This window comes from Protopterus annectens, chromosome 1.part0, assembly GCF_019279795.1.
Source record: "Protopterus annectens isolate FY-2018-M chromosome 1.part0, PAN1.0, whole genome shotgun sequence".
NCBI lineage: Eukaryota > Metazoa > Chordata > Ceratodontiformes > Protopteridae > Protopterus > Protopterus annectens.
Genome location: NC_056725.1, coordinates 802,864,499 through 802,887,489, shown reverse-complemented (window position 1 = coordinate 802,887,489; position 22,991 = coordinate 802,864,499). Strand labels below are relative to the sequence as shown.

The following is a 22,991-nucleotide window of genomic DNA, read 5'->3' as shown; positions in this document are numbered from 1 at the left end:
TCCTCTTTACCCCTCCACAGTGGCAGCTGTTATTATCTATATCTGTTGTTGCTTGACTTGTTTTTTCTTTTTTTTTTTTTTTACAACGAGAAACATCTTTATTAAATTATCGCTATTACATTGGCAGTCTTACATTTATATAAATGAAAATAAACCATCCCTACACAATTTCAGTTATCATTGTACATTACAAACCATGCTGACAACTGTAGCTGCAAACATTATACATCACTTATAATATATCCAGTCATTGTCAGTCAAACATTATATAGCTTATTCAAACCCTGCCTTCTTTTAAACCTTTTATCTCCTTTTATTTCTTTGTTGATATCAGTAAACTTGCACTTTATCTTTAGTGTCCTTGACATAGTTTAGGATGTCTGTGTGGACTCAATATTTTTGATTGGCCCTCCTTAACCTGTTTTTTATTTATTGTTTTTTTTTTTTAACTTTATTGGATGGGGGGGTTAAAGTAGCTTGTGTAGCATATCTTTGGAGTCTGTTTCCTATTCTTTTTAAGGTTCTTATTTCTGCTGTTTTGCCATTTGCAACAATAAAGCAGTACTGTGCATCTCTGTGTTTAATGCTTTTTGCATTCTTAAGTTTTCCCACTTCTGATGCAAACTTATTTTTTTGTCAGTCTGTTTTGTATACGGGCAGGTAAAGAATATTCCCAGACATCGTTCTGAATTCCTTTTTGCTTAAAATCTAAACATTTATTGCTTATATTACATGCCTTTCTGTGCTTCTTTTTAGAGAATTGTCTTTCTGTGAAACTTTGCTCTGAAGTTTTCTATAGATAGCATTATTCCCTTCCAGTTCTTCATCTTTTCCACTGTATGAAGTAAAGGCAATGGCATTTATCATTTGGTTTACACTTTTTTTATAAGGGAAATAAATGTTTTTTTTTCTTCACCAGTTTCTTTGCTTTCATGTATGAGGAACTGGCGGTGGCACAAAATGCTAAATGCAGTTTAGCAAAGTAGATTTGCAGACACAGGCACTAGGTGTAATGTGTGCGTTTGATACCATGAACTTGGGAGTACTAAATATACAAGTTACAGACATCTAAACAAACAGTAAAAACCAAAACACATTCAGTAGTGCAGAATCTACATTACTGAAGGAGGATCGCATCTTCCTACAAAGCCATCTTAAAATTGAGCAACATTTCTTATTTTTAAAGAATCTCTTCTTTCAAGCAAGAGACTGGTGCCCTGCGGAGAGCACCAAACTCAGTTATTTGGTTATTGATAAACAGCTGCATAACATAGTTTATGCATAATTTGTAAGCCTTTGATGCTATTGAAGGAGAACAAAAGTGTTTTCTCTGGTTACACCAGTAAATTACAAGAAGTTATTTATAACTCCTTCAGTATCGATAGTATTTCTAAAGGCAGTCATACACAATTTACTTGTGAAAACTTTCCTTTCTTATGACAAGAAAACAGAATTCAGACTGCCCTGACATATGTCTATCAGCAGCAAACCATAACAGAAAAAGATTCTAATAACCTTAGAGTATGTCTTCTTGCATTCTTACATACAAAGAATAATCACTGTCATCTTAGAAATCATTAGAACCAATCTGCAGATGATTCCTCTGGCACACTGTATGACAGATTAATTTATATGGTGGACCGATGCAGGTAAAAAATTTCCGTTGGACTGGCATTACTTCCATCCATCACTAATACCCAACAGTAGATTTTTTTGGATTGTATGGAAGGATCAACAATCTGTAAATTCTGGACACCTAATCTGAAAAAAGGCATTTCACATTAACCTGAAGGAGATGAAAATAGGCACTTGGGCTTAAAAGTTTTTCAGGACAGTTTTATTGTGGTTACTTTCAAATCAGTATTGTTAATATTAGTTATATTTTGCAAGAGAGTTTGGAAGGCAGAACCCTAATGCCTTCCTCTTGCCTGAAGCAGCTGTGTTTTTTTCTTTTACTGAGTCTGATTCCTTTTCCTCAATGTCCTGTTCTTTTCACAGCTCACTGTTGATACAACAGCAAGGTAAGTACTGAATCTTTTTGCTTGGAGGACAGCATTTTTGATTCCTGACAGGTAGTACATTTTCCAGCTAATAGGTAGCTTTAAGGGACCATTAAGATCAAGGAGAAGAAAGTTTTGTGTACAAAAGTAGAGTAAATCTCTCTCTCTCCAGTTGTACCGTGAGGTCTAGACCTTGTATATTTTCCTGTATCAAAGCTGTTAGGCTGTTTAAGTCATTTATTTGAAAGTAGGCATATTCAGCAAATATCATGCCTTTGTAGTCTCCACTCTGTGCCCCAGCCTTACCACAAACAGTAGCAGAACTCTGTTATGACCACTTAAGAGTCACCAAAAGGTCTCCATTTATTCCATCCGTTAACCCCTTTTTCCCTTTTTTTTTTTTTCCCTTCATTTGGGGTCTTGTTGGCACTTCAACAGTGACAGTCACGTAGACCCAAAATTCTTCCCTCTAGGTGGCTAGTCCTGACTAATCCTTACCCTTAGAAGTTTACTTTTATCTCTGTTTTAACCAAAAAATACCATCAGTATGATGCCTTGATTTAGTAAAACCTTCTCTGCTGATTCCCTACCCACACCACCTTGGCTCACAGGCAAGATTGAAGAGGAGGAAAGTATATTTTTCGATTATGACTAGAGGTTAGTTATTTATGTATTTATATTTAACACATTGGTTAAGTGAAGCTGATCCTTAAAAGGCCCTTCTCAGCCAGGAGAAGATGTGGTGAAACATAATTTGTAAATATAGTACAAAGTGTTCAAGTATCAGAAATCCTAGAACTTCTGTACAGCAAATGCCCAGCAAATAGTGAGCACATATTTCATAGTGTGTAGGTTTAAAAATATTGGATTGTGAGTGAGTTTACTGTTACACAGACATACTGTGCTTTGCCTTTGTATCTACTGTTACAGTTTGCATGTACTTTGAGGATCATTAATGAAGCTAGTGCATGACAAACATTAAACTAATGGGCAGTAGGCACCATGAACTGGGAAAAAAATGAAAAGCAATAATCCTGGTAATATCCCTCAACCAGGGCAGACAACTAATGTACACAGACATTTATAAGCCACTGCCCATATTCAATCATTGCGGCATACTGTTCCATTCTGATGTTCTTTGTGTTTCACTGTTGCAGTCATTACATTTGGGTAATCTGCTGGCAGGTTGCCATCAGTCGGCCTGAATTCCAAAGTCTTGGGTCCTGCCTCGGTTGCTGTCTCCTCTTCCTTGATGTCAGGTCATCAGGGGTATAAAACATGCAGCAGACGCCATTTTCTTTAGTCTTTCTTGCCGGGCGGTGCCCAAAGCAGAAGCATTTTGCAAGTGCCGGTCGGCCGACTACTGAAATATTCGAGTTTGAGTTTCAGAACTGAAGTCTTCACTAAAGGTGGTAAGTACCCTGTTGGGGAAACTTTTTTCTTGCTTTTTACCGATGTCAGAAAAAGTTAATAATTGTATTACTTGTGGAAAGCAAATACCTCATAAGGATTTCCATCTATACTGTATTCCTTGCCTAGGCCCTGATCACAACATGCCTGGCTGTCGGTTTTGTGCTAGATTTAACCAACGCACTATTAAGCGTCGGTATATTTTTGCATCAAAGTATTTTGGAAACAGATTTAACTACCCAGAAATGTCGTCGGATAGTAATCCGACTACCGGAGTACATAAAAAAATGCCAAGAAAAGGACAGAGAAAGGCAGTCGAGATCCAAAACCAATGATGAAGCTTCTCCTAAGCCAGTCGCCGGTACTCAGTGAGGTGCTTTCGCAGCCCCTGATACCCGCTACCTTCGAGTCATAGGCCTCTACCGACACCCATGTGGAGTCCGGCATGCCGCAAGATGCTCAAGGTATTGGACCGATGGATATATCTCCCTCGACTGGGTCCAGAGCCACTGAGCAGGCACCGGCTTCTGAGGGGTGTATTCAGACCTCAACATTTGTATATCAAACCGATGAAAGCTGCAAAACCAAAGACAAAAGCAACTTCTAAAACTAAAAAAACGATGTATGAACCACGTGCACAGGCCTCTATGCCTAAAAAACAGATGATCAAAATAGCTGAAGAACTTATTACCTTGTTCAGGGGTACCCATCCCCCTCCTGATAAGAGGCCTAGGCAAGACACTGATTATGAATCTTCAGATCAGGTTTCTATTTCTTCTGATTCCTCTTCTGATCAGGAATTATATCCCTATGAGGATTCTGATGCTGAGGAGTTTATTCCATCTGCATCTCCTCCTGAGGATTATTCATTTGGAGAAACCTTGCATACTTTGAGGAAGCATTTTCACTGGAAGAGTCAAGACTTCTCAGAATCAAAAAAGAGGCTCAGGGATTTCCTTCTTCTTCCTCAGCACAGGCCTTTAGCTATTCCCCATGTTTTAGACATTGTGGATGATGTGTTTTTGGAGTCAAGCTTGACCCCTGATGACTCACCTCCGGCTCCCAGTAAGCCTGACAGATACTACAGGGTCCCTGACTCTCATATATTTTTATTTAGAAACCCTGCTGCTGATCCTGAAACTATTTCACAGGGCCTAAAGGGAGTTAAGGCCTCAACAGCAAAAAATTCTACCCCCTCTGGCAGAAATTCAAGGGCACTGGACAGATGGGGAAAAAAGGTTTATACATCTGCAACCTTGACAATCAGGGCCTTAAACTGTCAATTTCATATGCTTAAGTGCCAACAACATGTTATGGGATTGCTGAAACAGAAAATGAAGTTGATTTCAGAATGTGCAGAAAATAAAGAATTGCAGGAATTAGTGCAAGCAGCTGAACAAGTTGGAAAGCATACTTTGCATTGTGGTTTTGATTCCTTAGAGGCCTCCTGTAGGGCTGCAGTTACTAGATCTGTGATTAGGAGGCATGCCTGGTTAAAGGAACAAAATTTACCTAATCATGTTAAAACTAAATTGCTAGATGCACCTTTACAGCATGATTCTCTGTTTGGTATTAAGGCAGAAGAGGTTTTAAAGAAAATGGAAGATAAAGCTAAGTCTATGCAAACTGTTAAAGACTTCTTACAAGTGCAGCCACCAAGATTCAGTAGACACTGGCCTACAAAAAACTGGTCCTTTCCTGTGTCAGACAGCGCTCAAAGGGGGCAAATCCAGGTGCCCTAAGGGTTCCAGATACCAGGTACAAGATTCATACAGGTCAAAGCAATGGGGTGCTTCCACCTCCAAATCTGGAGGAGATAAGGCGCAAACCTATAGAAAGCAATTCCAATGACTTCCCTCTGCCTATACCAAGCACTTCTCTTTCGGCAGCACCCATAGGGGGAAAACTAGCACTTTTTGCTCAAAATTAGCAGTTAATAACCCAGGACAAGTGGGTACTAAACATCATATCACAGGGATACAGATTTAATTTCCACACTCTGCCAATGGCAAATGGTTGGCCAGATCTGCCAAAAAATCAGAGGGCAGAGGCACAGAAACAGGTTATGTCCTTCATGTATATGGGGGCCATTCAGACAGTACCAGAACAGGAAAAAGGACAAGGTTTTTACTCAAGACTGATGTTCATCGTGCATACAGCTGCAGTCATAACAGATGGGTTCTCCTGCCGTCAGGCGGGTCCTCGGTTGGCCGAATTCCAAAGTCTAGGTCCAGCGTCGGTTGTCGTCGCCTCTTCCCTGACGTCAGTGCGACAGGGGTATAAAGGAACCAGCCAACGCCATTTTCTTCAGTCTTTCTTGCCGCGCGGTGCCCAAAGCAGAAGCAGTTCGCAAGTGCCGGTCGGCCAGCTCCTGAGATTACGAAAATTTGGAAACCGAAGTCTTCTTAAAAGGTAAGTACCCCGTTGGGGAAACTTTTCTTGCCTCAGACCGATGTCAGACAAAGTTAATAATTGTATTTCTTGTGGGAAGCAAATACCGCATAAGGATTTCCATTCCCTCTGTATACCTTGTTTAGGCCCAGACCACGAAGTCTCGGTCTGTCGCTTTTGTGCTACATTCAACAAACGCACTATTAAGCGTCGGGCGGAGTTCGCCCAGCATTATTTTGGGAAAGCATTTAACTATACTATGTCGTCGGATACTCCGACTCCGGTTTTGTCTAAAAAACGCGAAGATAAGGACCGACACATGAGGTCCGCGGCCTCTACCGACACCACGCCAAAGCCGACTACACGTGGTCCGGTTCTCAGCAAGGCGCCTACGCAGCCCCTGACTACCGACGACACTTCTTTGACAGTGTCTCCTGTGCCCGAGGTCGCAGGCTCCTCGGCCCACACCCCGACTACAGATACCGAAGCCACTCTTGGCATTGAAACTCAGAATGTGGACAGGTCCACCTCCACTCAAGGTGTCTTCAGACCTTTCTCTTCTTTCTCCATCAAGGCTTTCACTAAGTCTAAAGCAACCATGCACTCTAAGAGACCAGCTACACAGGGCCCATCTCCAGGCCCCATGCCTAAGAAACAGATGCTTAAAGTGGCTGAGGATTTAATTACTCTTATCAGAGGTTCTCAGCCCCCACCGGACAAAAGGCCCAGAGTGGAGGAAGATTCCCCCTCCTCTGATCAGGGCTCCATTATTTCAGAGCACACTGATGATCAGGAACATTCTTACTCCCCTTTTGAAGACTCTGATGTGGTGGAATCCATCCCTTCTGTATCCCCCCCCCCTGAGGATTACTCATTTGGGGAAACTTTGCATACCTTAAGGGAACACTTCCACTAGGAAGGCCAAGATTATTCAGATTCCAAGAAAAGGCTCAGGGAATTTCTCTTGCTACCTCAGCACAGGCCTCTGGCTGTACCTCCTGTCTTGACATCCTAGATGATGTTTACTCGGAGGCCTGCCTTAACCCTGACTCTCTACCTCCAGCTCCAGTTAAGCCTGACAGGTACTACAGGGTTCCTGACTCACACCAATTTCTATACAAAAGCCATTCTGCTGACCCAGAAACCATCTCACAGGGCCCCAAGGGAGTTAAGGCCTCCATTGCTAAAAATCCATTACCTTCCGAGAGAGATTCCAGATCCTTAGAAAGGTGGGAAAAAAAGGTATATACCTCAGCTACCTTATCCATGAGGGCCTTAAACTGTCAGTTTCATATGCTAAAATACCAACAGTTTTTGTTATCACAATTGAAAAGTAAAATGTCACAACCTGAACAACCAGACTTGAAGGAGTTGCAGGATTTGATGCATAGTGCAGAACAAGTGGGTAAGCATACCTTACAATGTGGCTTTGATGCTCTAGAGGCTTCATGTGGAGCTGCTGTTACAGGTTCAGTCATACGTAGGCATGCCTGGCTCAAGGAACAAGCCTTGCCTGATCATGTCAAAGCTAAATTACTAGATGCCCCTCTTCAAAAGGATGTACTATTTGGTGCTAATGCTGAGGAGGTATTAAGGAAAATGGAGGAAAAGGCTAAATCAATACAAACTGTGAAAGAATTTCTACAGGTACAACCCCCACGTTTTAGTAGAAATTGGCCTTCCAAAAACTGGTCCTTTCCTGCCACGGACAGACCCCAAAGAGGCAGATACAGGCGCCCGAGGGGCAGAGGACAATCCCAAGGATCGTTTAGAGGCAGACAATGGCAAGCTCCTACACAAGGAGGTGGTGAGGATAACTCGCAGACTTTCAGAAAGCAAACCCAATGACTTTCCCCTTTGCATGCCAACCAAGTCTCAAATGGCAGCCCCCTTAGGAGGAAAGCTGGCATTATTTTCAAAAAATTGGCATATTGTCACAAAGGACAAATGGATCCTGGACATTATAAACAGAGGCTACAAATTCCATTTTCACACCCTTCCAAAAATGAGAGGCATGCCAAACCTGCCACACAATCAAAGGGCAGAGGCACAAAGGCAAATTACAGATCTCATAAACATAAAAGCTATTCAAGAGGTACCTACGCACGAACAAGGTCAAGGTTTTTATTCCAGGCTATTTCTGGTGCCAAGGAAGGGAAAAGATTGGAGACCTATTTTGGACCTATCCATCCTAAACACATTTCTACTCGTACCAAAATTCAAGATGCTCACTCTACAGCAACTTCTTCCCATGCTGGGCAAGGAGTCTTGGCTGGTAACATTGGACCGCAAGGAGGCATACCTGCATGTCCCAATCAGACAAAATTGCAGAAGGTACCTCAGATTTCTTGCAGGTTCAACCCATTATCAATTCTCTGCATTGCCCTTTGGCTTATCTACTGCGCCCAGAGTATTCACGAAATGCCTGGCATCAGTAATTGCCTGCTGCAGACTTCAAGGAATACAAATATACCCTTATTTGGACGACTGCCTGATCCAAGCGGACAGCAAGCACATTCTTCTGAAACATCTGGCTTATGTAATAATGTTGTTGAACTCTCTGGGATACACAGTCAACAAAAAGAAATCAAGGCTAATACCCTCTTGGAAGATAATTTTCCTGGGTGCCAATTTGGACACAAACACCCAGATGGCCTACCTCACGCCAGAGAAGCAGGGGCAACTAATTCAGTACTTCAGAACACTAGCAAATTGCACCAGGCTGACTGCAAGGAAAATCCTGCAGGCTCTGGGATTCATAGCATCTTGCATCTTACTAATCCAATGTGCAAAGCTGCATATGAGGAAACTACAATGGTACCTGAAAAACATATGGTCTCAACACAGCCACAGTTTGGAAACAATAATACCACTAATTCCATGTCTGCAAAAGGAATTTCTGTGGTGGGCTCAAGCATGTCAAACAAACACAGATCTTCCATTCAGCAAGCCTCAAGCAAATCAAGTCATCACAACAGACGCTTTGGACTACGCCTGGGGGGCGCACATGACAGATCGGTGCATTCAGGGCAAATGGTCCCAAAAAGAAAAGCACCTTCACATCAATCAAAAAGAAATGCTAGCAGTAATAAATGCTATTATAGCTTTCAAGGACCTTCTACAACCAGGTCAACTATTGATAAGAATGGACAACACCACAGTTATGTGGTACATAAACAAACCGGGAGAAACACATTCTTATCCCCTATGCAGACTGGCCATGTCACTTTGGAACATGGCCATGGACTTACAAATGGAACTACAAGCACAGTACTTGCCAGGCAAGGAAAACACGCTGGCAGACAACCTAAGCAGGAATATGACAGATCCACACGAATGGAAATTGCATCCAAAAGTTTTACAGAAATAATCCAAGAATGGGGAAGGCCAGACATAGATCTCTTTGCCTCCCACAAAAATCATCGACAAAATTCTGCTCAAGGATTTTCCATCCAAAGGCCTGGAGAGTGGACGCTCTCTCTTTCAGTTGGACATCAATGACAGTTTATGCCTTCCCACCTCTTCCTCTGCTGCCCAAAGTTCTATTGAAAACCAGAGCAGACAGACCAAAGATGATTCTCATTGCTCCAGACTGGCCAAGGCAACACTGGTACCCACTCCTGAGGAGCCTGATGCATTCCCCACCATGGACCCTGCCTCTAATGCCTCTTCTTGTAACTCAGCACAGCTTCAAAACTCTTCACAGCCAGCTAAAAACACTCAATATAGCCACATGGAAGATTCCTTAGCATCACAACAGGCCCTACTCTCCAAGGAGGTGCAGGATGTCATTTTGGAGGCTAGAAGGCCATCAACTAGAAAAGCTTACTCCGCAAAATGGAAACGTTTTTGTGTCTGGAATGAGAAAAGGGCCAGGATCCTGGAAAACTGAATTTACCTCAAATACTACAATATTTGGCTGAACTGCTAAGCAGTGGACTTTCATTCTCCTCCATCAAAATCCATGCCTCAGCCATTTCTGCAGAATACAACACTGATCCACCTTTATTCTCTCACCCTCTTTTAAGACAGTTCCTCATAGGGGTTAAGAATTTAAGACCTCCAAGGAAACAGCCAATACCTGCTTGGGATCTTAATTTCATTCTGGAAAAACTGACCTTGCCTCCCTTTGAGCCAGCTGCCTCATCAGATTTGCAATATTTGTCCTGGAAAACAGCTTTCCTTCTGGCTATCACCTCAGCTCGTAGAGTTTCAGAACTACAGGCTCTCATGGCTGTCCAGCCTTTTATCATCTTCCATCAGGACAGAGTTTCCTTACAAACCAACCGTCCTTTATGCCTAAAGTGGTATCCAGGGTAGCTTTAAATCAGGCCATACATTTACCTACTTTTTATCCTAATCCTCAAAACAAAGGGGAGAGATTACTACATTCCTTGGACATCCACAGACAACTACGTTATTATTTGGACAGAACAAAGCCTTTCAGAAAATCAGAACAGCTCTTTGTGTCCTATGCGGTAGGAGCTCAAGGAAAGCCAATTTCCAAACAGACAATCTCAAAATGGATAGCCCACTGCATACGCTTTTGCTATTCCTTTCATGGCAAAACTGTACCTACGGGCATTAGAACTCATTCCACCAGGGCCACAGCCACCTCTGCAGCCTTCTTCAGAGGAGTTCCTACCAAGGATATTTTGGAAGCAGCCACTTGGAGTTCTGTGCATACCTTCTCCAAGCACTACAACCTACCATTATACTCCAAATCTAGAGCAGGCTTTGCCACTGCAGTCTTGCAGGGCATTTTGGCTCCTCCTAGTTCCACCTAGTGCCTACCACCCCTTTCTTAGCTTTGGGATTCTACCCATCTGTTATGACTGCAGCTGTATGCACGATGAACATAGTACAGTTTTGTACCTACCATAAATGTAGATGTTCGAGTGCTAATACAGCTACAGTCCAGGTTTCCCTCCCTCCTTCCCCACTTGGGACAGGCCTATAGGCTAACACATCCTCATACAACCTGATTGGGGTATTCATTTATGATGTATTTGCTTGCAACTACTGCATTTTGATTATATTGCACTGCGTTATTACACAAATTTATGTATTGCCTTCCTTTTGGGGGCACCTGACATCTGGGGCAAGAAAAACTGAAGAAAATGGCATTGGCTGGTTCCTTTATACCCCTGTCGCACTGACGTCAGGGAAGAAGCGACGACAACCGACGCCGGACCTAGACTTTGGAATTCGGCCGACCGAGGACCCGCCTGACGGCAGGAGAACCCATCTGTTATGACTGCAGCTGTATTAGCACTCGAACATCTACATTTATGGTAGGTGCAAAACTGTACTTTCTTGGTACCCAGAAAGGACCAGGCCTGGCGGCCAATACTGGATTTATCGATTTTGAACACATACCTGGACATTCCAAAATTCAAAATGCTGACTTTGCAGCAGCTTCTGCCCATGCTGGGCAAGAATGCTTGGCTGGTGACTTTAGACCTAAACGAGGTATACCTGCATGTCCCAATAAGACAATCGTGCAGAAGATACCTCAGATTCAAGGCTGGCTTAATGCATTACCAATTCTCTGCACTGCCCTTTGGCTCATCTACTGTGCCCAGGGTCTTTACAAAGTGCCTGGCACCAGTAATTGTATTTTGCAGACAAAAGAAGTATACAAATATATCCTTACTTGGACGACTGTCTCATTCAAGCAGAGAACAAGGACATTCTTCTTCGACATCTGGCATTTGTGAAAAGGCTTCTAACATGCCTAGGGTACCCAGTAAATGAAAAGAAATCACAACTGGTACCCTCTCAAAAGATAACATTCATTGGTGCAAGCTTGAATACAACTGCCCAGATGGCTTACCTCACGCCAGACAAACAAAGGCAACTCACTACTTACTTCGAACTGATGGCAACAAAAATGCAGTCTTCTGCAAGACAAATTCTGCAGGCTCTGGGCTTAATGGCATCCTGCATACTACTGATTCCATATGCAAGACTGCATATGAGGAAACTTCAGTGGTACCTAAAAAGTTTATGGAGTCAACATTCTCACAGTCTGGAAACAATGATTCCTCTCATTCCCTGCCTGCAACAGGAGTTTCTATGGTGGGCAAAGGCCTGTCACCAAAAGATGGGACGGCCATTCATTCTACCCCCTGCCAGCCAAACCATCACAACAGACGCATCAGATTATGCCTGGGGGCCCCACATGGCAGGAAGATGCATTCAGGGCATATGGTCACCAAAACAAATGCATCTGCATATCAACCAGAAAGAGATGCTAGCTGTTGAAAATGCCCTAACAGCCTTCAAGGACTTACTTCATCCAGGACAACTACTGATAAAGACAGATAACACCAGTCATGTGGTATATAAACAAGCAAGGGGGCACACACTCGTACCCCCTCTGCAGATTAGCCATGACACTGTGGAACACAGCTTTGACCTACCAAATACATCTTCAAGCACAATTCCTGCCAGGAAAACAAAACACTCTGGCAGGCGATTTAAGCAGAAACCTTATGGACCCTCACGAGTGGAAACTAAATCCACAAGTCTTCAGAATGATAACAGAGAAATGGGGGAGCCCGGACATAGATCTATTTGCCTGTCCTCAAAATTATTAATTGAAAAGATTCTGCACAGACAAGCTTGGAAAGTGGACGCCCTATCCTTCAGTTGGAAAAACCTCTCAGTTTACGCCTTTCCTCCTCTGCCTCTTTCTCCCCAAGCTGCTCCTAAAAGTCAGACAAGAGAAACCAAAGATGATACCGATTGCCCCAGACTGGCCCCACCAATACTGGTACCCAGTCCTAAGAAACTTGGCTCAATACCCAGCTTGGACCTTGCCTCAAAGACCACAACTACTGTCCCAGCAAAACAGTCAGCTCCTGCACAATCAACTACAGACTCTGAACCTGGCAGCATGGCTGATCGTATAGTCATACAAACAACACCTCTCAGTAAAGCTGTGATGGATGTCATTTTGGAAGCCAGAAGGCCTAGTACTAGAAAATCTTATGCTGACAAAAGGAAGAGATTCTGTGCTTGGAATCAAGCACAAGGAACTGATACAGCAGACCCAAATATTCCTCAGATATTGCAATACTTAACTGAGATACTTGACAAAGGCCTATCTTTCTTATCAGTTAAAAATCATTCCTCTGCCATTTCGGCTCATTACAATACAGAGCCACCAATCTTTTCTCATCCTTTACTAAAGCAGTATCTTAGAGGAGCCAAAAATTTAAGGCCTCCTAGAAGATCACCATTACCTGCATGGGACCTCAATTATGTGTTGGAAAAGCTCACCCTGCCTCCATTTGAACCAATTGCTACCGCTGATATAAAGTTCTTATCATGGAAAACAGCTCTGCTTCTAGCAATTGCTTCAGCATGAAGAGTTTCAGAGCTACAGGCCCTCATGGCTATAGAGCCTTTCATCATATTTTACCCAGACAGGGTATCTCTGAGGACAAATCCTACTTTTATGCCTGAGGTGGTTTCCAGTGTGGCTCTTAACCAAACAATTCATCTGCCAACCTTTTATTCAAATCCACAGAACAAGGGGAGAGAATTCTGCATTCCTTGGATGTACACAGACAACTAAGATTATACTTAAGCAGGTCTAAAGCTCTTAGAAAATCTGAACAATTACTAGTGACATATGCTGCAGGATCAGAGGGCATGGCTATTTCAAAGCAGACAATTTCAAAGTGGATAAGCCACTGCATCATTTCTGCTGCTTACACCATGGTAATCCTGTGCCCAAGGACATTAGGTCTCATTCCACCAGAGCTCTAGCTAGCTACTTCAACAGCCTTTCTAACGGGAGTACCAACCAAAGACATTCTAGAGGCTGCTACTTGGAGTTCTGTTTACACCTTTACAAAGCATTGTCATCATTATCATTTGCCTCTTTACTCTAAATCCAGGGCAGGCTTTGCCACTGCAGTTCTGCAGGGCCTTATAGCCGCTCCTAATGCTGTTTAGCTCCAGCCCCCCAACCACAGCTTTGGAGTTCTACCCAAATGTAAGGACTGCAACAGTGAAACACGAAGAACATAGTACAGTTGTGTACCCTTACCATAAATGTAGATGCTCGAGTGTATTCACTGTTGCAGTCCAGGTTACCCTCCCGCCATCCCCCTGTCATTCTGGAGTTTATCTTTCCTTCTCTATGTTCTACAACCTATATGGTGTATTTGCTTGTAGATGAAGGTAAAGTTTATATTGATGCGTGTGTGTGTGTGTGTGTGTGTGTGTGTATATGTGTGTGTGTATATATATATATATATATATATATATATATATATATATATATATTTTTTTTTTTTTGCTACATTTTTGGGGGCACCTGACATCGGGGGCAAGAAAAACTAAAGAAAATGGCGTTGGCTGCATGTTTTATACCCCTGACGACCTGAAGTCATGGAAGAGGAGACAGCAACTGACGCAGGACCCAAGACTTTGGAATTCAGGCCGACTGAGGGCAACCGGCCAGCAGATTACCCAAATGTAATGACTGCAACAGTGAATACACTCGAACAACTACATTTATGGCAAGTGTACACAGCTGTACTTTCCATTGTATTTCCACCTTGATTTTGACCCCCTATTTCCTGATTTGAATGATGGACCAGTGCAGATTAACTAAGGACATGACAGTAGGTCATCAACCAGAGAATTATATTCAAGTTTCTCTACAGTATGACTTTTTGATTTAGCCTCTTTTAGAAGGTTTAGTAAAACATATAGTTCTGAGAACAAAGGGGATTGTCTACTAGGATAGTAAGGCTGATTGTTTGGAAACGGCAACCCTAAGGATCATTTCTGTTGACTGAATATGCTCAGTGAAGCATTGTTTTGCATATATATGATGCTACTGTGGTTACATGTCAACAGCAGTTCCTTGTGCAGTAGATTTCTAGGTCTGTCTTTGCCATACACATTTGGTACTACTTGTAGGATATTATTAGGAGAAGTTTGACATACATATGGTTTTAAAAGTAGTTATGAGAAAATAACTTGGATGAATACGGTTATGCAATGAAGGGAACTTTTCTTTCTTCTTGAAATGCATGGTATATGTGAGTACGGTATTGTAACTTTGGAATCAAGAGCATTTAAAAATTTAAAGTATTCCACATTGAAATGTTTACATTTTTGTCTTCTCTTTATTTCAGGGTGCTGGCCAAGAAAAACTTGGAATTTATGTCAAGTCTGTTGTGAAAGGTGGAGCTGCAGATTTAGTAAGTTGCCATTTTAATAATGTGTTATAAAACGTCAAGCAAGTAATAGACGTAAACTCAAGTTTGTATTCAGAAGTTTTGAAACAAATGGCATTATAAACAGTTGCAAATCTGGGCCTAAGAAGATGGTTATGTTAAATGTGTGGTGATCGAATTACATTTACATTTTTCTTTTAATGTAAGCAATGTCTTCCTCTCTTTTATTTACCTGTGAGGTATGCACATCTGCTGTAGTTGTCATTAAACATCATAAATTCAAATGCAGTGTTACGGATGTTTTTGCTGGTCTTGGACCTTTAGAACTCTCATGTCTATCCAGGATTGTATGTAGCAGAACTTAGGTGTCATCTCAGTAATTGTTTTACACAAAAGCTTCCAGGTGTTTCTTCTTGAACATTGACTTTTGACCATTCTTCATTTTTCACAAGTATTTTGAGTTATTTTGGCAAGTAAAGAATGGTAGGTAGCAGGCAGGAAACAGGACAGGGGTGCCTTTTTTGAGAGAGAGTAAGTAGCAAGCAGGAAACATGACGGGACTATGGAGAGGAAGGGGAGTCTGGAAAGTAATTACTGTTACTGGACTGAAAGAAGGTGGGATCAGCAGGAGGAAGCTGTGGAGAAAAGAGTACAGTTGGTTTATCTCTAAATGATATGAGTTCCCCCATACTTAAAACAGTTCTCGGCTCCATGCAACCCTATAAAGATTCTTGTGTTCCTCTTTTAAGGGATTCCTAGAGTCAGGTTGGAATTCTTTGGCATGCCTGCCTTTTGTTGTCGGACACTGCTGCGCTGGAGCACTGAAAACCTATCTTTCTGACCTTTGAACACATTTTTTTTATTTATAATTAGTCTAACTTCAGCCAAACTGTTGTAGTGTTTTGTATGTTGTTATACTTGTGAGTTTAAGTAATATTTTAAATGCAATTTTCTGTCAAAAGGTGTCGCTAGGATCTGGGGCTATTGTTAAGTGGTTGTGACTAAAAGAATTTTACTTCGGAACTTAACTTTTCTGTGAGAAGTAAAGACCAACTCTTCAAAGCTCTGCTAACTGCTTGTTGGATGCATTTTGTGGCAAGGAAAGGAACGCGAGTCCTGGTAACTCGATATTTCCCTTCTATAGCAGGAGGAAGAGAAAAGTCACCAGGTGGAGGGGCTTCGGTCTTGACTCTGGCTTCCCCTCAGCCACTGATGGATGACTTCATTGTGGCTGTCTTTTGTTTCTTGGACCGCTCATCACTTTTGTTCCCTGTGATGTTGCTCCTCGGGTAACAACTCAGGAACCACAAAAATCAGCAACCAAAAGCAGTAAAACAAAAAAAGCACAGCAGTGTGTAGAATCCCAGGACACAAACTTAATAAGCCCTTTTGTCAGGTACAAGAACCAAACTTCTTCAGTAGAACTAGGCAGGCAGATCCTCTATGGCTGTACAGCTGTCCTCGTCAAGAAGGTGAGAACCACTCTTGCTGGCATTGAGGAAGGGACTGAGTGATGCTACTGCACAAAGCTTCTCCGAGGAACTCCATTCCTGAAGAGGTGACCTCCATGAAGCTGCTTTTTTTTTTTTCTTTGGGGGGGGTCCCAGAAAAAGGAAACACAAGGTTAGCCATTTACCTTATGATAAAGCAGATGAGGATTGGCTGGGCTCTGCTAAAGGTTGATTTAAAGCCTTTCAGTCTATGTGCTGAGTCGTCTTATCGTTAAAAATGAAGATAATTCGTTCCCTTCCATTAGATTCCAGTCCCCCTTCTGAAAGACAGGATTTAGACCTAGATTGTGTGTTAAAATTCCTATGTTTCAGTATGGAAGATCTGATTCATATGAAGACTTATTCTTCAGGTTCTCTTCATGAAGAGTTGTATTTTTATTGTACTATATTGCCAGAGTGAAGAACTTGTTTCAGTGGGAACAAAAGAAATAACAGAATTCCAGCAAAGATGCTATGATTTGTTACAGGTAGATTTTCTTTAACCTGCAGTTATTTCTGTGTTCCCAGACTTGGAAGATGCTTTCTTCACAGCCAGTATTTGCCTGATAGCCATCTAAGTCTGAGTTACATTAAGTGCCCTGGTCTCAAGCTGGGAAAAGCCTTGATAGTTGGGAGAAAAGTTTATATACTACTTCGACCATAGCCTTCAGAATAGTGATTTGTCTGGCTCGTAGGTCTAAGTTTCAGCTTGCTTTCTTTGACAACATGAACAAGTTTAATTGCTGATGTCCATTCTTCAAAGACTGACATTTCGGAATTCATTAGTATTCTTTGAGTCGTGACGCTGCTGATGCCGTTTTTAGAGCAGTTGACAATGGGCCAGTATTTTTTGCTTCTTCCTTTACTGAGGTCCGTAAAAGGTTTGCAGAAAGGAGAAAAATTAATTAATGAGAGTTACCTAGACTTTTCAGCTGCCTTTGCCAAAATGTAATAGAACATTTCTTTCCATTTCAGATTATTTTCTTAGGAAATTGAGTAAGCATTCCCAGCAAGGCACAAGCTAACAAACTTTCAAAAAGCAATGGCAGAGAATTTCAAAAAAAGAAAGGAGGATGCTCTCAAAACCAAAGACAGTCTATGAAAACAAACTTGACTATATACCCCATCATGTGATTTCCCCCCCTGAAGTCTGAGACTCGTGTATATCATTATGTGTGACATTAGTCCTCAGTGACTTGCTGGAAAACAACAATGTTTTTGTGGACCAGACCAAAAATAAGAGGCAATCTAGACATTATATGAAAATATGGACATTTGAGATGCATGCTTTTCTGTGTGGCACCAGATAACGTCAGACACTTGGGTCTGAGAATCATTCAGAAATGTTATATCTAGCATTGTGATCCCCTTTTTCTTTTTCAAGAAATTCCTCTTTATTCCACCAGTCAAACCTCCATGTTCCCTCTTATTTTACATCAGGTGCTGTATCAGGGGGTTGTAGACCTGATATAACGAGGGATTATGGAACCTCTTCCTCCAGAACTAAGAGGGATAGGATTTTATTCAAGTATCTTTTTGGTTCCAAAGAAAGAAGGAACCTGGAGACTTGTCCTATATTTTGTATACCCTTGCACCACATTGCAATTCCCAAATAATTCAGGGATTATTTATATTTTGTATTACAACTTCTAGTTCCAGCGGAGTATGTAATTACAGAAGCCCCATACTTTGCTTTGGTAACTGTGTCTGTAGGAGTAGAAGTGCAGGGTTTTTGGAACAAAAAGGAGAGAAAAAGCACACAAACATAAAGTAGATATCAGTAATAAATGCTGTCAACTTTTTCAATCATCTGTCTTCCTCTAGACTGTTACAGATGATTTCAGGGAGCACCACAGAGACACATTACATGAACAAACAGGGAAGGAGGGTTAGATCTTACCCACTGTGCAGACTAGTCACGGTATCCTGAAATATAGCATTTCAGCACAGTCTCACTTTGCAGGCATCTTATATCCTGTAATTTTGTAGTAGACAAGCTGAGCAGGACCAGGACAGAACATCATAAATGGAAACTGAACCAGGGGTCTTCTGAGAATTCATCCAGCTGTGGGGAACATATCAGATAGACCTGTTTGCTTCTATTCACAACAAACATATGGCAAAATTCTGCTCCAGGACTCCTTGCAAGCAGGCCTGGAGAACAAATGCATTTTACTTTCCTTATGCTTTTCTGCCTTTCCACTGATGCCCAGCATAATTCTGAAGATTCAGTAAGACACTCCAAAAATAAGTGAGGTGACTCCTTTCTTCAAAGTAATGGCCACACAGGTAAAAAGCACTCTCCAAAGCAAAGAATACAGCATCCATGGGACCAGACGACACCCCAGGCTGTGTACTACATGAAGTACAAAATGAACTGTCACCTCACCTAAGTGTCATGTTTAATCTAGCCTCACCTCAGGCTTCATGCCCACTGAGTGACGCACAGCTACAGTTATCCCACTCCACAAGGGGGATCCACCTTGGATCATGGGAACTACTGCCCCATCAGTCTGATGAGGCTGATCTGCAAGACCATGGAACGTATTATCATGGAACTTATAAACAAAGACATTGGCAACCTTCAAACAGTAGACCCCTCCCAGTTTAGGTTCGTGAAGGGCTGATCTGGTCTCCTGAACCTGATTGACTTCGTCGAATCAGTCTCCAGAGCTGTGGATGAGGGTAAGGCGGTCCACATAGCCTATCTGGACCTCACCAAGGCCTTCAACACCATCCCCCACTCTGGAGTCATAGATAAACTTACTAAGCTGGACATTAATCCCTACGTCACTCGATGGGTTGCCAACTGGCTTACTGACAACCCACACTGTAAAAGTAGCTGACTCCAAATCCATTTCCAGACAAGTGGAGTACCTCGGGGTTCAGGGATCGGACGGCTCTTGTTTGGCATCTACTTCTCTGAAGTACAGGCCAACACTAAGGGACTCTGGCTAACAAAGTTCGCAGATGACTGCAAACTGGGAGCCATTACTGAATCCCCAAATGATGTGGATATTCTACGAAAGGGCCTTACAGAAACATGTTTGGTGCCAGAGTCATGGGTTTGAGCTCATTGCCAAGAAATATATAGTTATCCCTTGGGGAAAAAACATGTACCCTTGAATTACCACATAGGTGGCAGTACACTACACTGAAAGTGTGATAAGAGACTTGGAGACACAGGTGGACAGTGGTCTCACCTTCAATAACCACATCGCCACAACAGTCAGGAAATCCTTCTGTGTGACACACCTCATCACTAAGAGCTTTTCATCCAGAAAAAAGGAGGTCATTTTCCCGCTGTACTCATCTGTCAGACTGCGGTGGTGGTGCTGCGGTAGCGTTGTCGCCTCACAGTAGAGACATTGTCCTGTTCGATTCTCGGCTAGAGCGTCTTCTGTGTGGAGACATGCATGAATGGGCGTACCTTCGTTGAAGGTTGTGCGTCAGGGCTGGCAACTCCGCACGTAAAAATCTACTGCCAATCATTAGCGGACCAGAGTTCCGCTGTGGCGACCCCTAACCAGGAAAAGCCAAAAGAAACAACAACAACTCATCCCTCATTAGACCCATTATAGAATACAACACCCTGTTTGGTATGTACCTCTCAAAGACATCTGCAACAACTGGAAAGGCCGCAGAAATACCTCACTAAGAGAATCACAGGCCTAAAGCAGATGCCCCATGTTGACCTTCTAAAGAAACTCCAGCTGTAGTCTGTCGCATATTGTCTACTCAGAGGCGATCTCTGCTTAATATACAAGGCCATGTCAAACCCAGAGCTGTTGGACATGCTACACTTAAAGAAATTCCAATCCCTCAGAGCCACACACTCCAGGGATTTAAACATTGTCATCACAATGAACAAAACATACTGGCAGGATAGGTTCCTGACCCAGAGACTCCCCAGACTCTGGAATATACTGCCCATACATGTCAAGCAGAGCACCTCTTTGGCCTCCTTCAAAAGGAACCTTGACGATTGGATGAGAGATAGGAAATTCACTCTGGGGATCACGTCAGTTGCCCTGCTAGACAGGGGTCGAGGGAAGTAAATATTGTGGGAAGAAATAGCCAGGGAATTGTTATGGCTAGGCTTGTATAGGCCCTAGGGCCGATAGCCTAGTACCAGCCTATGAACTTATGAGATTATTAGGCTAACTGCTTAAGAGCCCTTACTAGCCTAGCCAGTGTAACACAATTTTACCCAATATGTATGGACACTAAGGGCAAGAGGTTGGCATGGATTTGTGCTTATACCTTGAGTGTCTTAAAGATTGCCCCTATCCATAAGGGACATAGGCACTACCATAGGTGTGAATTTGAGATTCCTCATTCATTGATCCAAACTGCACTTGAAGAGGGCCAGGAAAGGGCTCTGCTTAATGTGAATAGGAAGCCTGCCTCAAAGAAGGGGCAATCTCTGAGGTGCATAGCTGTCTCTCCAGCATGTTTTGTTTGAGTCACTGACTGAGTTTAGATCCCTAAATTAGGTAACTCTTGTGCTGTTTTACTTGCAGATGTGTAGCAAATCCATCAGGGCTGGATTTGTGAGTGCCTTGTAGATCAGGCATAGGTCACCCCTTAATAGTCAGTAGGGGACAGAGTAAAGTGATAGGGCTTTTAGTCTGTTTGCACAGGACATGTTGTTTACACCCTATATTTTCTTTGTGAGGAACTTCTGAGGTCACTCCAGCTGCTGTAAGTGCATAGTCAAGTATATACAAAATGCACATTGTACTCTATTATTGGTCTGATAAGGGCCGAATACAGTGGGACTATAATTTCTTTTGATCTGGATGCAAATACCCTTACTTAATAGTTGTGCCACATAGAAGAACTTCCTTACTTCTATGGACACATGGCGGTCCGAGTTCAGGCTCCTGTCTGTCTGTATCTGTTTACCTAGATCTGTCATCTCTGAGTCTACTCTTAGGGGTGTGCTATTGATATTGTGATTTTCAGGGGTATTTGACTTCCCAGAAAGTATGATAATGAATATTTTCACATTTAGTTTTAGGTGTCGTTCTGGCACCAATCATTTGTGTGATCTAGACCTCCTGAAGGATATCTACATTGTCAGGGGATCCAGTGATTGTCCCCAGCTTGTAGTCATTGGCAAACTTAGCTATCCAGTGGCCTTCCATATTAGCAATGAATTCAGAAAAGTATATTCTAAACAGGAGTGGTCCCAGCACCGAGTTCTGTGGCACACCACAAGTAACTGGTCTTTTGCTGGATCTGTATTCACCCACTTTGAACACGTGTATTGTTCTTGAGCCAGCTGGCTATCCATCTGGTGACGTAGGGATTTATGCCCAGTTTTGTGAGTTTATTTATAATACCTGAGTGGGGAATTGTGTCAAATGCCTTGACCAGGTTGAGCCAGGCAATATGTACTGTTTTTCCCTCATCCATGGCCTTAGTGACTTTCTCAAAAAAAATCCATCAGGTTCAGTAGGCATGACCTGCCCTTGATAAAGCTAAATTGGGTCGGGTCCAGTGTTTGGAGATTTCATATGTCATTATCAGGTGCATGTTTATTCTTTCCATTGCCTTACCTATAAGACAAGTGTGTAATTTCCTGGGTCAGTAGTTGGTCCTTTTATACAGAGGGATGAATGTTGCTGTCCTCCACTCTGTCAGGACAAAGCCAGTCTGAAGACTGTAGTTAAATACAGATCCTAATGGGCCTGATAAGCTCCAATTTAAGCTGTTTAAGAGGCAGCCTGGTATATCATCAAGCCCCAACGAAACCGTGTTTTTAGCTTTAGAGAACGCAGTGACAAACTTTTCTTTGGTGATAATTGGCAGTGGAGTGGTGGAGGGTATTTCTTGGGGGAGAATTGAGAGTGATGGGGAGATGAAATTTGAGATGAATTTGTCAGACAGCAGATTTGCCATATCTTCTGGCTGAGTATAAGTGGTGCCACCTACAACTAATTCCACACATTGTTTGTTGGGTGTTGCCCTTAAGACTGCAGATGCAACTGAAAAATGCCTTATGGTTATCTTTAGCTTTGGAGACTATTTTACCTCAAAGTCTGCTTTCAGAGACTTGTCTTGTTCCCTGATTCGCTTGTTTAGACTAATGAGGGACTTCTTGGTCTGTTGTGCACATTCCTTCTTAATTCTCGACAGGATTTTTTTTCTGTTGTTGTGCAACCTGTTAATTTGGGTCTATATTATCTCCTTGAAAGTTTTAAACAGCGAACGCTATATACAGTGAAAATGCCATACATAATAGTGAGATTGCAATATAGTGAAGATCAGAAAATTTGCCCTTGCCTCACTGTAGTGCGATCTTGGAGTTGGTATATATAATTAGCGGAGGGATGTGGGGGGTGCATCCCCCCACAATAGCAAATTCGCTGAACAGCATTTTTGCTGTATATAGCATTCGCTGTTTAAAACTTTCCAGGAATAATATAGACCCATTAATATAAGGAGTCCACAAAACAGTCACAGAAACCAGCAATAAGGTAATCCGTTGG

General features: G+C 42.4%; 1 protein-coding gene across 12 annotated transcripts in view; it reads left to right on the top strand.

Moving 5' to 3' along the window:
- AFDN (afadin, adherens junction formation factor) overlaps positions 1-22,991 on the top strand; it is a 3,286,836-nt gene that overhangs the window by 2,380,510 nt on the left and 883,335 nt on the right. For all 12 annotated transcript variants that reach the window (XM_044063225.1, XM_044063199.1, XM_044063191.1 and 9 more), the window contains one exon: positions 14,963-15,028. In XM_044063225.1, coding sequence (XP_043919160.1) covers positions 14,963-15,028 — 66 coding nt within the window. The remainder of the gene's footprint in view (positions 1-14,962; positions 15,029-22,991) is intronic.